At 37.2% G+C, this 15311-nt stretch overlaps 1 protein-coding gene across 6 annotated transcripts in view; it reads left to right on the top strand.

Moving 5' to 3' along the window:
- FHIT (fragile histidine triad diadenosine triphosphatase) overlaps positions 1-15311 on the top strand; it is a 1474674-nt gene that overhangs the window by 571440 nt on the left and 887923 nt on the right. For 3 of the 6 annotated variants that reach the window (XM_074404465.1, XM_074404466.1, XM_074404467.1), the window contains one exon: positions 5393-5486. The exons of the other annotated variants lie outside the window; for them this stretch is intronic. In XM_074404465.1, the coding sequence (XP_074260566.1) occupies positions 5432-5486 (55 nt within the window). In that variant the 5' untranslated portion in view covers positions 5393-5431. The remainder of the gene's footprint in view (positions 1-5392; positions 5487-15311) is intronic. 6 annotated transcript variants of the gene reach the window in all.

Below are 15311 nucleotides of genomic sequence, written 5' to 3'. Positions count from 1 at the left end.
AAGATTGCAAGTACCCTACAGTAACTTGGGACTTCTTAATAGGGGCAGTCTACATAGATAGACTAAAGCAATCAAGTGGGGGACAGCAGAAAGAACAAAAAAAAACAGGAAGGGCATTATTCTACAATCTGGCTAGAGATGGCTACTCAGTTTAAGGGACAAAAACCTGTCAGAGAAAAATAGTTGGAAAAGGATTTTATTTTCCTTGACTTGACCTGAATTCTGCTTTAATACCAGACATGGCTTTCATCATGCTAAACTAGGCTCTCTTGTAATAATAAGCAAACTCACAAACTCGAAGTCTTAGAGGCTTAAAGAGATATTTCTTGGAGTTTTGTTTCCAGAATGGCAGAATAAGGAGCTCCCCAGACCATTTCCCAGAAAACATCCATAAGTGATGAAAATTATAAAGAAACTCATTATTTAAAATCTCTGGAAATTACTCTAATGGAATATAACAAATAAAAAGTGCTTATACGAGAAACTGAAAACTCTCCATAAGAACAATGAGGCATGCAGACACAGCCTGCTGTCTATCCCTTTCATGTAGCTCTGAGAGATGCAGCCTCCACTCTGGGCAGATGTGGCCAAAGTGATGGTTCTCCCTGTCCCCCCAGCTTCCAGTCAAGGGATATGGTATCTCACCGAGGGACAGGTCACTAGAATTTCTCATCCCCTCTGCCCTAAACTGCAAAAGCTAAGTTCTTGGTGAGAGGGGCTGAAAGTTTAGAAATTACCTTCTTCTGCCTGCCCCAATGCATTAGGTGGAGGCTCTACTCAGGAACGGGAGGCTGAGAATACTGAGACTCTAGTCCCGCTTGCCTGAGCTTACCCATAGGCAGGTTCCATGCTGCGGGAGGCAAGCTAAGAAAGCCAGAGGTGCCCACCTCCAACCAGTCCCCTACTCAAAAGGTATAGGTATTACTCTCCCTGCCAGCTCTGGAGTTGGAGGCTCAGATTTTGCTAGGGGTAGAGGCAGTTCATAAGAACTCTGACGCTCATAGGAATTGATTTCATTTGAAACTGTGTGGGGAATGTCAGGCCTAACTAAGTTTATTCTCCAAAGCAATAGACATGGTGGTGATAAGCAATTAGGAGGTTGGGAGCCCCATAAAATCAACAAGCTAACCAATAGATTACCTAGATGATCTGAGAGAATCGGAGAAAGATAGAGGTAAGAGAGCCCTTCTGGAGGAAGGAAAAATTGGTCTGAAAAACTAATTCCCAAAGGGCCTTGAATTTAATTGGGTCAGACTGTGGAGAAATGTATGCCTCTAGGGTATTGTTCAAAACAATACAATGAGTATCCAGTAATTAGTGAAGCATTAACAGCTGGATGTGATGCCAATTGAGGCAGACAACATAAAGAGATGAAGAAAACCTTCAATGCTCATTGTTCTCAAGTGTACATGGAACGTTTTCTAAATATACCACATGCTAGGCCATAAAACAAACCTTAATATATTCAAAGGATTGAAATCATATGAAGTATATTCTCTAACCACAATAAGGTGAAATTAAAAATCTAATAAATATTTTTGGAAACTTGCAAATACATAGAAATTAAACAACACATTCCTAAATAGGCAATTTAAAAATCACAATGAAAATGAGAAACAATTTTGTGATTAATGAATATGAACATGCAACATAACACTTGGAAAATGCAACTAAAATAGTGCTTTGAGGGAAACATAGCTTCAGTACCTATATTTAAAAATTTCAAATCAGTAACCTATGTTTTACCTTAATAAACTGTATAAAGAGTAAACCACACAAAATGGAAGAAAATAATAAAGGTTGAAACAGAAATTAATGAAATAGAGAATAGAAAACGATAGAATAAATATAACCAGAGTTGATTCAAATGATGAACAAAACTGAGAAATCTTTACCTAAACTGACCAAGCAGGAAAGAAAGAAGACTCAAATTATTACTAAAATCAGGAATAAAATAGACAAATTCCTAAAAAGATACAAACTAACAAAACTGATTCCACAAACATAAAGCCTGAATAACCCATGAAAAGTAAAAAGACTGAACCCACAGTTTTTATAATAAGAAAACTACCCACAAATAAAGTCGAAGTCCAGATGGCTTCACTGGTCAATTCTATCAAACATTTAAAAAATATTAATTTTTCAGAAACTCCTCCAAAAATTCTCAATACGTTCTATGAGGCCAATGGTATCTTGTTAACCAAACCAGACAGGGATTACAATGTTAGAAAACTATCTTACCAATACAGATATAAAAATCCTCAGTGAAAGACAAGCAAACTGGATCCAGCAACATATTTTGTACCATGGCCATGTGGAATTTATCCCAGAAATGCAAGATCAGTTTAACATATGAAAACTAATAAACATAATATACCATATCAGTAGAAGGATATAAGCAACACAATTATATCAATACACAGAATATTTGAAAAATGGATTATTCAGGCTTTTTATTTGTGGAATAAATAAATTTCATGATAAAAACACTAGACAAAATAGAATAGTATACTTAATCTGATAAAGAGCATTATTAAAAATCCACAGCTTGTATAATTGCATCATATTTAATGGTTAAAAAAAAAGTGTTTTCCCCAAAGATAAGAAGATACAGATATCCATTCTCGCTACTTCCATTCAACATTGTCTGGCAGTTCTAACCGGGAAAATTAGGCAAGAAAAAGAATTGCATTCACATTTGAAAAGAAAGTATTTATTCATGAATGACATGATCTTACATATAGTACATCTTTAATCCACTTAAAAACCTATTAGAAATAGTAAAGTGAGCAAGTTTTTAGGGTACAAGAACAACATATACAAACCAATTCCATCTCTATCTCTCTATATTTGTGATAGACAATCAGAAAATGAAATTGAGATAATTCCGCTTAGAGGGCATCAAAAGAAATAAATACTTGGCAATAAATTAAAAGCAATGTAAAATGTAAACTCCTAGTTTACATATATTTGCCAGAAGTTAAAGGATATCTAAATACATGGCAAGGCATTTTATGTTCACAGATTGGGAGAGTCATTAAAAATGCCAAAAATTGTAAAGTGCTGTAGAGATTAAATGCAATTCCTATCAAAATCTCAGCGGATACTTTTGTAAAAATTGACAAGATAATCCTAAAATCAGACAAAAGTTCAAGGGACCCAGAGAATAGCTAAAGCAACAGTTGGAGGATTTCCTGGTTTCAGAACTCGGGACAACTCTACAGTGATCAAGAGTGTAGCACTGATGTGACAATATAGATCAATAGCATAGAACTGAGATTCCAGAAACAAACTCACATTTACTAGCAACCAAATTTCAACAGGGCTGCTAAGACAATTCAGTGATAAAAAATAACCTTTTAAACGAATGATTCTTGGACAACCAGATAGCCACATGCAAAAGAGTGAAGTTGGATCCTTACTTTGCCTCATATACAGAGATGATCTCAGTGAATCTTGGCCCAAAATGTAAAAGGTAAAACTATAAAACTCTTAGAAGGAAACATAAGCATTACAAATGGCCTTGGATTAGGCAATGGTGTCTTATTTTACATATGATGCCTTAAGCACAAGCAACAAATGGAAAGAGACACCCGCGTTAGAAACTGTTGGGCTCCTATTGACAAAAACCAGAAGATGAAAAGAAGCTCCACGTAATGGGATAAAATATTGACATAGATATCTGGTAAGAGACTTGTGTCTGGAATATATGAACATTTTTGTAACCAAACAATAAACCCAATTTTAAAAATGGGCAAAAGTCTGAATATTTATCCAAAGAAGATATACAGATGACCAATAAGCCCATAGAAAGATGCTCAGTATCATTAATCCTCAGGGAAATACAAGTTAAAACCACAGTGAGATACCATATCGCCTCATAGGATGGCTATAATTGAAAAGACGTAGAAGAATGTGAACATACATTGCTGATGAGAATGCAAAGTGGTATAGCCACTTTGGAAAACAGCCTCTCATTTCCTGAAAAGGTTTGGATAAAGAATTGCCATACAATTCAGCAGTTCTACTTGTGGCCATATACCCAAGAGAAATAAAAACATATGTCCACTTAAAAGCTTGTACATGAATGAATGTTCATAGCAAAATTATACTTGCTAAAAAGTAGAAACAGGGCCAGGTGTGGTCATTCATGCCTGTAATTCCAACGCTTTGGGAAGCCAAGGTGGGTGGATCATTTGAGCTCAGGAGTTCAAGGCCAGCCTGGACAACATGGTGAAACCTGGCCTCTACAAAAAATAAAAAATTAGCTGGGCATGGTGGCATGTGCCCATAGTCCCAGCTGCTTGGGAAGCTGAGGTGGGAGATTACTGGAGCTTGGGAGGCGAAGACTGCAGTGAGCCGAGATCATGCCATTGTACTCCAGCCTGGGCAACAGAGCAAGACTGTCTCAAAAAACAAAAAGTAGAAACAAGCCAAATGTCTATCAGTTTCTGAATGGATAGAATGTGGCATATCCTGTCAATTGAATATCTGGCAAAAAAAAAAAAAAGTAGTAAAGTACCGATACATGCTACAAAATGGATAAATTTTTGTAAAAATTACACAGCGAAAGAAGCCAGTCAGGAAAGAGCACATATCGAATAATGGAGAGCCAGAAGGTAATGCCTACCAAAGACATACTTAACATTATTAATATTGCTAAGTAATTTCACTAATATTATTTATTCCAACTTCTTTTTTTTGCCTGTATCTAGTTTTTCTTCTTGGTAGACTCCATTCCCACCCTTCTTGAATATTTTACTTTATGAATCATTGTCAAAGCAATCCTGTCTCTCCGTTCCTATTCTTGTTCAGGTTCCTATATTTATAAAACTATAAAACTTGCTCAGATTCCTGTATTTTGTGGGGATTCGACATCAGCTTCCTAACTTGACTCTTTGGTCTTCTGTCCAATTCCATTCAAATCCACACCAGCTGTGGGGATTTTTCTAAACTTTATATCCAACCTGTCCTCTGCCTAATCTTGCCAAATATATGTTCATTGTTGTCAAGCTGAAGCCCAAGCTGCTCAGCATTGCTAGCTTAAAAAGTAAGTCAGGCTTTCCTGCTGTCTTACCACTCCTTGCTTGTTGTTTTGCATTCTGGCACCATTGAACTGCATGAACTCTGCAAACATCCTGCTGGCTTTTGCCTTCACACTGCTGGCTATCCATTTTCCTCCCTCTGAGATGCTCTCCTCATTAACTTTCGGCTACCTTACTGCACTTAGGCATGGATTAAACAGCCCTTTTGAATGTGCTGTGGCCAAGTCAGTTTTTCTGTTTTTCTCAGTATTACTATAACGTCTTACTTAGCATGTTTTATCATACTTAGCTGTTCATATATTGTAGAATTTTTCAAAAGCAAACACTATGTTTTACTCATTGTCTAGCACAGTGCCTGATGCATAGGAGATCCTAAAGGAGGGGTTATGGAGGGAAACATTGACCTTGGAGAAGCCTTCTGTTCCCTCCACCTGGCTTCAGGTAAGTTTAAAGACCAAATGAGGTTGGGCAAATAGCTAGTTAACCAATGTGTTCCTGAAGACACTCCAAAATGAGGACTTCCTTGTTCTTTCTGTATTTTTACTACCGCGAAAGTCCATTTCTATCTGTCACCTAATTTGTATCTTATCAACATGACATGCTAGTGCTGTTCCTTCTGCTGTAACTGAGTCTATGTTTCACCAGTGCCTCTCATGCAATAGTTTTTTGTAAGTCATAAAGACTCTTGACTTAGGCTTTGGCGTCTGAGAGTTGAGTGATACAAGCATATAGTACTTCACTTTAGGTCAGAACATAGCCCAGCCCAACACAGATTTAGAAAGAAAAAAATGAACATGTTTTGCAGCTGAATGGTGGGATATAAATTCTGTTTCTATCATTTATTAGCTTTGGGACTTTAGCTAGATTACTTGATTTCTATACAGCCCCATTATCTAATCTGTAAAATGGGAATATCAGCTTATATAATTATTACATTAAATTGAGATGGCATGCAAAAAACATGCCTTGTGGCATTGTTTCTTGAGCTGTAAGATCTTGTGCTTGCCATGAGAAATAAAGCAATGGTATATTGGGCAGGGGAGGTTATACTTTGGTGACAAATAGATCCAGCCATGCAATTGCATAAAAATATTATTTCTTACTCATATAACAGACTAGTGATTACTTGTTACATATCTAGTATGTGTGCCAGGTCCTGCACTAGGCACTGTAGGTAAGGTTTTGAAGAAGACAGGCAAAAATCTCACAGTGCTTCTAAAGATGGGCTTCCTGGAGAAAAGGCTGATTGGGTTTGCACCCACTGCAAGTTAAGGTATACGACTGTCAACAGCAGCATCTTGAAATCATGAGTGTGTGTACTGTTTAAATTACCTGAATACTGGATCCCTGCCTGGTTGGTTGAAGGAGCCTGGGAGAAGAGATGCTTCTTTTAAGCACAGAGCTCAGAAATGTGGCAAAGGCTGAAACTACTGATGCAGGACAAAGTCTTGGAATAATGTATTTTTTCAAACCTTGATGCATACAGATTCTCTACTTCATGAGCGATTCTAGTGTAAAGCAGGCATGCTTTCTCTAGGAATGCCCCACTCCAACCAAAAAAACCCGAAGTGAACAACAAGAAAAACCAGGAACACCAGAGGCCTTGAATTCTCATGAAGTATGAGTTTCAGTGCATGCATCCAATCAGCTCAGCCTGAAGTGTTGGCATTGGATTGATTTGCATGACTTAATAGCTTATTTCACAACCCACTCAAAGGCTCCTTTTCCCTTTTGTTACATTCTCTGTGGATAAAATTCACATAAACACTGGGTTTACCATAGATTTTCCCATTGTCTTTCTCTCTCTTAAGTGTGTTAGTCCTTCCCACTAATGACAAAAAGTTTCCTAAGCAACTGAGCACCAGATTGTGTTTTAAAAAGAAATTAGATTTGTACTTTTCAAAAAATCCACATAAGTAACTGTGATTTGCTTTAAGGAAGGGGACAACTGAAAACATGATTTTGATTGAGATATGGATAGAATCTTGTTCCAGCTGGTGACAAATGGCCTTTTTGGCCAATTTGGGACTGATGAGAAAAGGGCCATTTGGGTGCTTGTTACCCATAGAAGGTACCTTTAGGTGCCCCGTGAGACATGGAGACCTTTCTGGGTTTCCAATCTTGACGCCATCTCCAATCATTGAGTCATCTCGAGCAGGTTATTTAAGCTCCATGCCTCCCAGCTTTCTTGCCCCTTTGATGGGGATAACAATTCCTACGTTGTGTATAGCTGTGTGAACTCAAATCCTTAATGAAAATGCAGTCTTAATTCTCCCTACACAATGGATACCCCAATGGGCATATTGGCTGTGAAAACGAAAGGTTGATTCTCTTTAGAATTTACCTGTCAGACCACATAGTTGCTTTTTTTTTTTTTTTTTTAAAGATACGATCTCACTCTGTCACCCAGTCTGGAGTCCAATGGCGTGATCATAGTTCCCTGTACCCTCAATCTCCTGTGCTCAAGAGCTCTTCCCTCCTCAATCTCCCCATTGTGGCTGCATTTTAATGGCCTGATTCCTTTTCGTCTTGACTGACTTAATTGCCAACCACTCCTTAACCATTTCTAGAGCCCATACGATGTGACCATCATTGTACAATGCCCTGGAAAGACAAAAGTTAGTTTGTAGAGTGCTGGCCTTGGAAATATATTTCTCGGAATTTTTTTCACATAATGCTCGGTACAGTCACTAGTAGGTGCTTTAAGGAACTGTCCAAATTTCAGAATGATATTTATAAAATGGTTCCATTTATGTTTAAACATTTTTGGATAAGATGTAATAGTAAGCATATTAAAAAGCAGACTGGGGCTGGGTGCAGTGGCTCATGCCTGTAATCCCAGCCCTTTGGGAGGCTGAGGCAGGCAGATCACGAAGTCAGGAGTTTGAGACCATCCTGGTCAACATAATGAAAACCTGTCTCTACTAAAAATACGAAAAATTAGCTGGGCTTGGTGGCAGGGACCTGTAATCCCAGCTATGTGCGAGGCTGAGGCAGAAGAATCACTTGACCCCGGAAAGGCGGAGGCTGCAAGTGAGCCAAGACTGTACCACTGCACTCCAACCTGGGCGACTATGTAAGACTCTATCTCAAAAAATTAAAAAATAAAATAAAAAGACTGGAAACATAAATACCAAACGGTGAAGAGCATTTACTCCAGGAATGAAAGGATTGTTGTGAAAGCACCACTTGGGAAATATTTTAGTCTGGGTACTTCTGAATGGTTTGAGATTTTTGTAAGACTATATATATACTACTTGGCCTTAAGAAATTAATACACTATTTCTTTTTGAACAATTTTAGGTTTATGAAAAAGCAGATCAACAGATACAGAGTTCACATATGCCCCACCACTCCCCCAGTTTCCTTTATAATTAGCACTTTGGATCATTGTGGTATTTTTCTTTTTAAAGTTGATGAGTCAATTTTGACACATTATTATTAACTGAGCCTGTAGGTTATATTAGGATTCAGTCTGTTTGTACATCCTGTGGGTCTTGATAGCTGTTGAATGGCATGCAGCCACTATTATAGCATTCAGAATAGTTTCACTGCCCTAAAATTCCTCTTTGTTCTATCTAGTCATCCCTCTTTCCCTCCATCTCCTCCAAGCCCTTGTAAACCACTGCTCTTTTTCATTGTCTTCAGAGTTCTTTTGTTTCCCCAATGTGTCACATAATTGGAATCACACAGTATGTAGCCTTTAAAATTGGGCTGCTTTTGTTTAGCAGTATGCATTTAAAGTAACTCCATACCTTTCTGTGGCTCAATAGCTCATTTCTTTATAGTACGGCTGAATCATGGTCTGGGTATATCATGATTTGTTTATTCAGTCACTTGTCGAAGGACATCTCAGTCACTTCCAGGTTTTGGCAATGTCGAATAAAGTTGCTGTGAACATCTGTGTGCAGGTTTTTGTGTAGAAATCAGTTTTCAACTACTTTGGGTAAATATCAAGGATCATGATTGCTGGATTGTATGGTAAGAGTATGTTTCAATTTGTAAAATACTGTTCTTCTGAAGTAGCTATATCATTTTGCATTCCCACCCACAGTGAGTGTGAGTTCCTACTGCGCCACATGCTCACCAGCACTTGGTGTTATCATTGTTTTGGAATTTTCAAAGTTCTAATAGGTACATATAGTATCATTGTTTGAATTTGCAATATCCCAATAACATATGGTGAGCTTCTTTTCATATGCCTATTTGCCATCTTTGTCTCTATTTTGGTGAGGTGTCTGTTCAGGTCTTTTGATCATTTTGAAAGTATTTTCTTTTTGAGTTTTGAGAGTTAAAAAAAATATTTTGGATAACTGTTGTTTATCAGACGTGTTTCTTGCAGATATTTTTCTCCTAGTTTTTGGCTTGTCGTTCTCACTTGACAGTGTCCTATATCAAGCAGACGTTCTGAATTTTAATGAAATTTAACTTCTTGATGATTTCATGGATTACACCTTTGGTATTATATCTAAAAAGTCCCTGTCATGGCCAAGATCATCTGGATTTTCTACTACATTAATTTCTAGGAATTTTATTGTTTTACATTTTACATTTAGGTCTGTAATTCATTTTGAGTCAACTTTTGTGAATGGTGTGAAGTCTGTCTAGATGATGTTTTTTTTTTTTTTTTTTTTTTGCATGTGGGTGTCCAGTTGTTCTAGATCCATTTGTGGAAAAGACTATCTGGGCTTTCTATTCTGTTTCATTGATGTATTTGATGACTTTTGCCAATACCACACTGTCTGAATTACTATAGCTTTGTAGTAACTCTTGAAGTCACATAGTGTCTACTACTTTGTTCTTCTCATTTAATATTGTCTTGTGTATTCTGGATCTTTTGCTTTACTGTGAATACTTTACAATAAGTTTGTTAATATCTACAAAATAGGTTGCTGGGATTTTTATTTTCTTTGTCTTTATTAGGCAAAAATATTCCTTTATTTACATTTTATTCACATTTACTTTTTTATGCATAAATTTAAAGAACTTTATAAACAATGACATTAGTGATTCTAGAACGGTAGATAGCTTTTTCAAATGTAATTACTCTTGCAAGAGGAAGAAATACATGATACTGAAGGATTGTATTTTGTGATCACCCTAATGGAAGAAATCATCTACTTAGTTGCTATATTAATATTTGCTACTGTAACAAATTATCAGACTCAGTGGTTTCAAACCACACAAATTTATCATCCTTTGGTTCTTTAGGACAGAAGTATGATTCTAGTCTCACTGGGCCAAAAAGGTTCCAGCTGTACTGCCTTCCTTTCTGGGGCCTTTAGGGGAGAATCCGTTTTCTTGCCTTTTCAGTTTTCTCTAGGGCCTCCTGCATTCCTTGGCTCATGGTCCCTTCCTTCTTTAAAGCCTCGTTTTCACTTCCTTCAAAGTGGTCAAGTCTGTCTTATACTGCATCATTCTGACCTACTCTTTTGCCTCCCTCTTCCACTTTTAAGGACCCTTAGGATTATGTTAGGTCCACCCAGATGGTTCAAGATAAACTCTACATCTCAAGGCCCTCAACCTAATAAAGTTTCAACTTAATCACATCTGCAAAATCTTTTTGTATAACATATTCACAGTTTCTGGGAATTAAAACATTGACATCTTCAGGTCTGGCCATGATTCTGCCTGCCACAGTAGAACTTGTCTTCAAAGTAATCAGGACATACTCTCGGCAAATTAACGTAGAAATACAAAACCAAACACCACATGCTCTCACTTAGGAGAGGGAGGTGAATGATGGGAACACATTGACACATGGAGGGGAACAGCACACACTGGGTCGTGTTGGAGGTGTGGTGCAGGGAGGCAGAGCGTAAGGAAGGACAGCTTATGGATGCTGGGCTTCATACCTGGGTGATGGGATGATCTGTGCAGCAAACCACTATGGCACACGTTTACCTAGGTAACAAACCTGCACATGTACCCCTGAACATAAAAGTTGAAAAAAAATTCAATACAGTTGATAACTAAATTATCAAGTTCATAAGTCATAAAAAGAAAAAAATAGAATGTGCTCATAGCAAATCCTAGGGGGAAGTTAGGGAAGCACATTAATGATTTAAATGGAGAATGTAAAACTTGGAATGAAAAAATTATCAGATTTTTAAAAATTATTTTTTAAGAGACAAAGTCTTGCTCTGTCACCCAGGCTGGAGCGCATTGGGTCACCGCAGTCTTGACATGCTGGGCTCAAGCGATCATCACTCCTTAGCCTTTGAAGTAGGTGGGACTCCATGAATCCTTTCTGGAGCACCACCATGCCCAGTTACCTAGCTTCCTACTTGTCCTGTCTTGTCTTGTCTTTTCTTTGTCTTTTGTCTTGTCTCTCTCTCTTTCTCTTGTCTTCTCTCTCTCTTTCTCTTCGCTCTTTTTTTTCTCTCTCTCTTTCTCTCTTTCTCTCTTTGTCTTTGTTTCTTTCTTTCTCTTCTCTCTCTTTCTCTTTGCTCTCTTTTTCTCTTTCTCTCTCTCTTTCTCTCTTTGTCTTTGTTTCTTTCTCTTTCTCTTGTCTCTCTTTCCTTCTTTCTCTTTCATTCATTTAGACAGTCTCACTGCATTGGCCAGGCTAGTCTTGAACTCCTGGCCTCAAGCAAGCCACCTGCCAAATTCTCCCAAAATGCTGGGATCACAGGTATGAGCACCATGACTGGCTAGATTTTCACTATTTTTACTGACGTTCTACTTTGAAGATGAGCCGTAATGAGGTACATGAGAATAATAGGGGAAATAGTTTCCTATTCGAAACCATAAGAGGAAATAAAACTCTCTAAATGAGTCTGCTGATTTTTTAAATCTGAACAGAAACCACGAAAGTTTATTTTGTATTTTCTTTCTACACATTGTTCTGCAGTGGCATTCAGCAACTGCCATTTCTACAGCAGCCACAGCCTACATTAAATAATGGTATGTTGGAGTAATTCAAGCTAGAGAAGAGGTAGCTAGGAGGACTGCACCTGATCATATCAATCATGAGTTTTTATAAACCTATAAAACCAAACAGCCAATGAATCATTATATATGTATCTATGGTTAAGAAATCATATCTCTCCTTTTTGAAAGGCCCAAATTCAAAATGAAAAGATACCACTACATTGTATGTGGCTGGCTTTTAAAAATTCTCCAGTGTTATGCTACACTTTTTAAATTTAGGTGTATATCTTTTGTTTTTTTACCCCAATGTAGAAGAGTGATGCAATGTCCTCAAATTAGAGCCAACATCTAGTAATTCTTTGATTTGACTTTGTAAAGTACTTATTCTTGAATCCAGAACCCAAGGGTTTTCAATTACTTGTGAAATGCTATTTTTTTTTCTTCTATAAGGCAATCCATTAGGATGTTGTAAAAACAACTGTGGTTTTTGCATTTTTAATGAAAAAATCCACAGTTATTTTGCACCAATCTAAAATACTCTGACTGCTAAACTTTATCTCTGCCAAAAATATCACATCTGGCTAGCTTAAGGCAAGCTTCTGTAGCTCTTCTTCAGTACATCAGAGAGAAAACAGCTTCTGTTAGGTATTTGTTTTGTTTGTTTTGGCATAGTTATTGGAAAGGTCTAGGATTTTGGCTCCTGGACCACATATTAGAACTAGCAATCCCCCACTATTCAAATGGAAACTTGCCTGTAAAAATTCAGTATTAGCTTTTACCTGCCTGGTGCTCTGAATTAAGATAAAAGAGTTTTAAATAGTTATCTTTCTGACAAAATCTGTGAGTTTATTTTGACCCAGTGAAAAATAGACTGCCTGCAAAACTTTAACCATCTGTTATTCAAATCAAGACTACTGGATAAGGTACAAGGGACATTGGTCAACAATCAGCAAAGGCTTTTACAGGTCAATCCAGCTGAGTAGAGAAACTTTATATAAATCTCTTAAGTTTAGGTTTTCATGGGATCAAAGAAAGGATTCAGGAGAATGTTCCAAAATATTTACAGTGTCACGGTCTGAATATCATCCTTCACAGATACCACCGTTTGAAAGACTTTCAGGAGTGTGTGTTATAGCTTCTGGTTATCTTGATAAGATTCTAACAGTCACTTCTTTGCTAGCTCCTTTGGAATGAAGAAACATCTTGAGATCCTGCTCATTGGGAACATTGTATTAAAAACTCTAGGCTGTCTGACACAAGAACAGAAAATCAAATACCACATGTCCTCACTCATAGGCGGGTGTTGAACAATGAGAACACATGGACACAGGGAGGGGAGCATCACACACTGAGGTCTATGTTGGGGGGAACTAGGGGAGGGCCAACAGAGGGTGGGGAGTTGGGGAGGGATAACATGGGAAGAAATGCCAGATATAGGTGATGGGGAAGAAGGCAGCAAACCACGTTGCCATGTATGTAACTATGCAACAATCCTGCATGTTCTTCACATGTACCCTAAAACCTAAAACACAATAAAATATTTAAAAAAAGGAAAAATCTCTACGTTGTTGTTTCTTTGCTATGTCAGTATCCACTCCCATGGTAAGTTGTTCAGTGGGTTCTCATTCTCCAGAGGCTCATTGTCAGAGCTATTTATCTGCACACCAAAAAATCTAAATGCAACTGATTTGAAGAGAATTTCTGCTGAAAATCAGGTCATCCGACATCTTGAACTAAATTGAAAGTTCTCATATACCAGAGATTTCTTTGTGCCATAATGGTCAGGTAGCCCAAACCTTTCGGAATGCTGTGTGCCATAGATAGCTTTTACTTCCACCTCTGGGGTCCAGAGTGGCCTGGGTTTTTAAAATTGAGGTTATATTGAATCTATAGGTCAAGTTGGGAGGAACTGATATCTTGACAATACTGAGACTTCCTGTCTGTGTATGTGGATATCTCTCCTTTTTCTTAGATCTTTTTTATGTCTTCAGTAAAGGTTTATAGTTTTCCTTATATAGATCTTGTACATGTCTTGTTTGATTTATACCTAAGTACTTAAATTTTTGGCATTAATATAAATGGTATTGTGTTTTAAATTTCAAGTCCCAATTGTTCATTGCTAGTAGATCAGAAAATCATTGACTTTAGATATTAATGTTTTGTCCCGCAACCTTGCTAAGATTGCTTATTAGTTATAAAGGAGTATTACTGGTATAATTAAATTTTTTATAAATAATCAGAGCATAGAAAAAACGATTCCAGCACACCTATATACATAATCATTAAAATGTAATGAAATATGTTGACACTAGGTGTTGCTTTTGTGAATTTCCTATAGTGGCTTAGAATCACTTTCACTTACATTTGCAGATGCGAAGATTTGTATAATAAATTAAACTGAACAAACAACAACGCATCTGGGATGAGTTTTTGTAACAGGTGTTGTGTGCATAGGTTTTGTGGATATCCAAACAGGTGACACTACATAAAATATACCCATGTTGGACTCAAAGTGCACAGAACCAAAGCACGTGGAATAGAAGAATCTAGACAATGGCAGTTCCAAGAATTGTGACTTAATGACAAGTGATAATTACTGACAAGGGTGTTAATAACTCATAGACACATGAGAGTTTCAGTAAAGAAAGCAGGGCCATCTCTTAGTGTACAGCAGTGAGGAAGACTTCATTTGTGCACACTTGTCTGATTTCTAAAGAGTAGTTTTTTCATCTCTTTTCTTCCACATCTCACTCTACTCTTGTTGCTAAGCTTCACTCAAACCATTCACGGAAGAGTCTTCTGGGAAATGTAGTTCTTGCCATCGGTTTTGCAATGCAGAGAGCTTAGAAACTTATCTTATGTAATCGTATTTTATTTGAATGAAACTTCTACAAAATATCTTTTTTTCTCCTACTGGATTACAATTTAAAGGTTAAGATTTCTTTTATGTCTGAATATATCTTGCAGCATATGGCAGAGTGTCATGCACGTAGTAGGTACTATTGAAATATTTGTTTAATGAATTAATGGATAATATTTAAAATGCTGTTATGATCAGTGTAAGTTACTGCATAGGTGAATTGGACCATCACTTTTCTCTGATGAATGGCTGTAACTAAAATGAATAGCCAATTTAAATTTCTGATTTATTAAGGCCTTTTTACTGCTGCTCTTTTACTGTAACACTCTGGTGGTTTGCACTGGTCATTAACTTTCAGTCTAGGGTATTCAAATGTTAGTAACGACTTGGTACATTCAGCCCACAGAATCACGTTTCCTATGTGATCATAGCTGGTATTTCTGAGAGCAGTTGAATAGCTCCTCTAGTGATTATAGAACACTATAGTGAGTGACAAAATACTGGTGTCTGATATTATGATTGGTAAATTACTA

Source organism: Saimiri boliviensis, chromosome 8 (genome assembly GCF_048565385.1).
Source record: "Saimiri boliviensis isolate mSaiBol1 chromosome 8, mSaiBol1.pri, whole genome shotgun sequence".
Taxonomy (NCBI): domain Eukaryota; kingdom Metazoa; phylum Chordata; class Mammalia; order Primates; family Cebidae; genus Saimiri; species Saimiri boliviensis.
The sequence above is the reverse complement of the archived record's forward strand: the minus strand, read 5'-3'. Positions and strand labels throughout refer to the sequence as shown.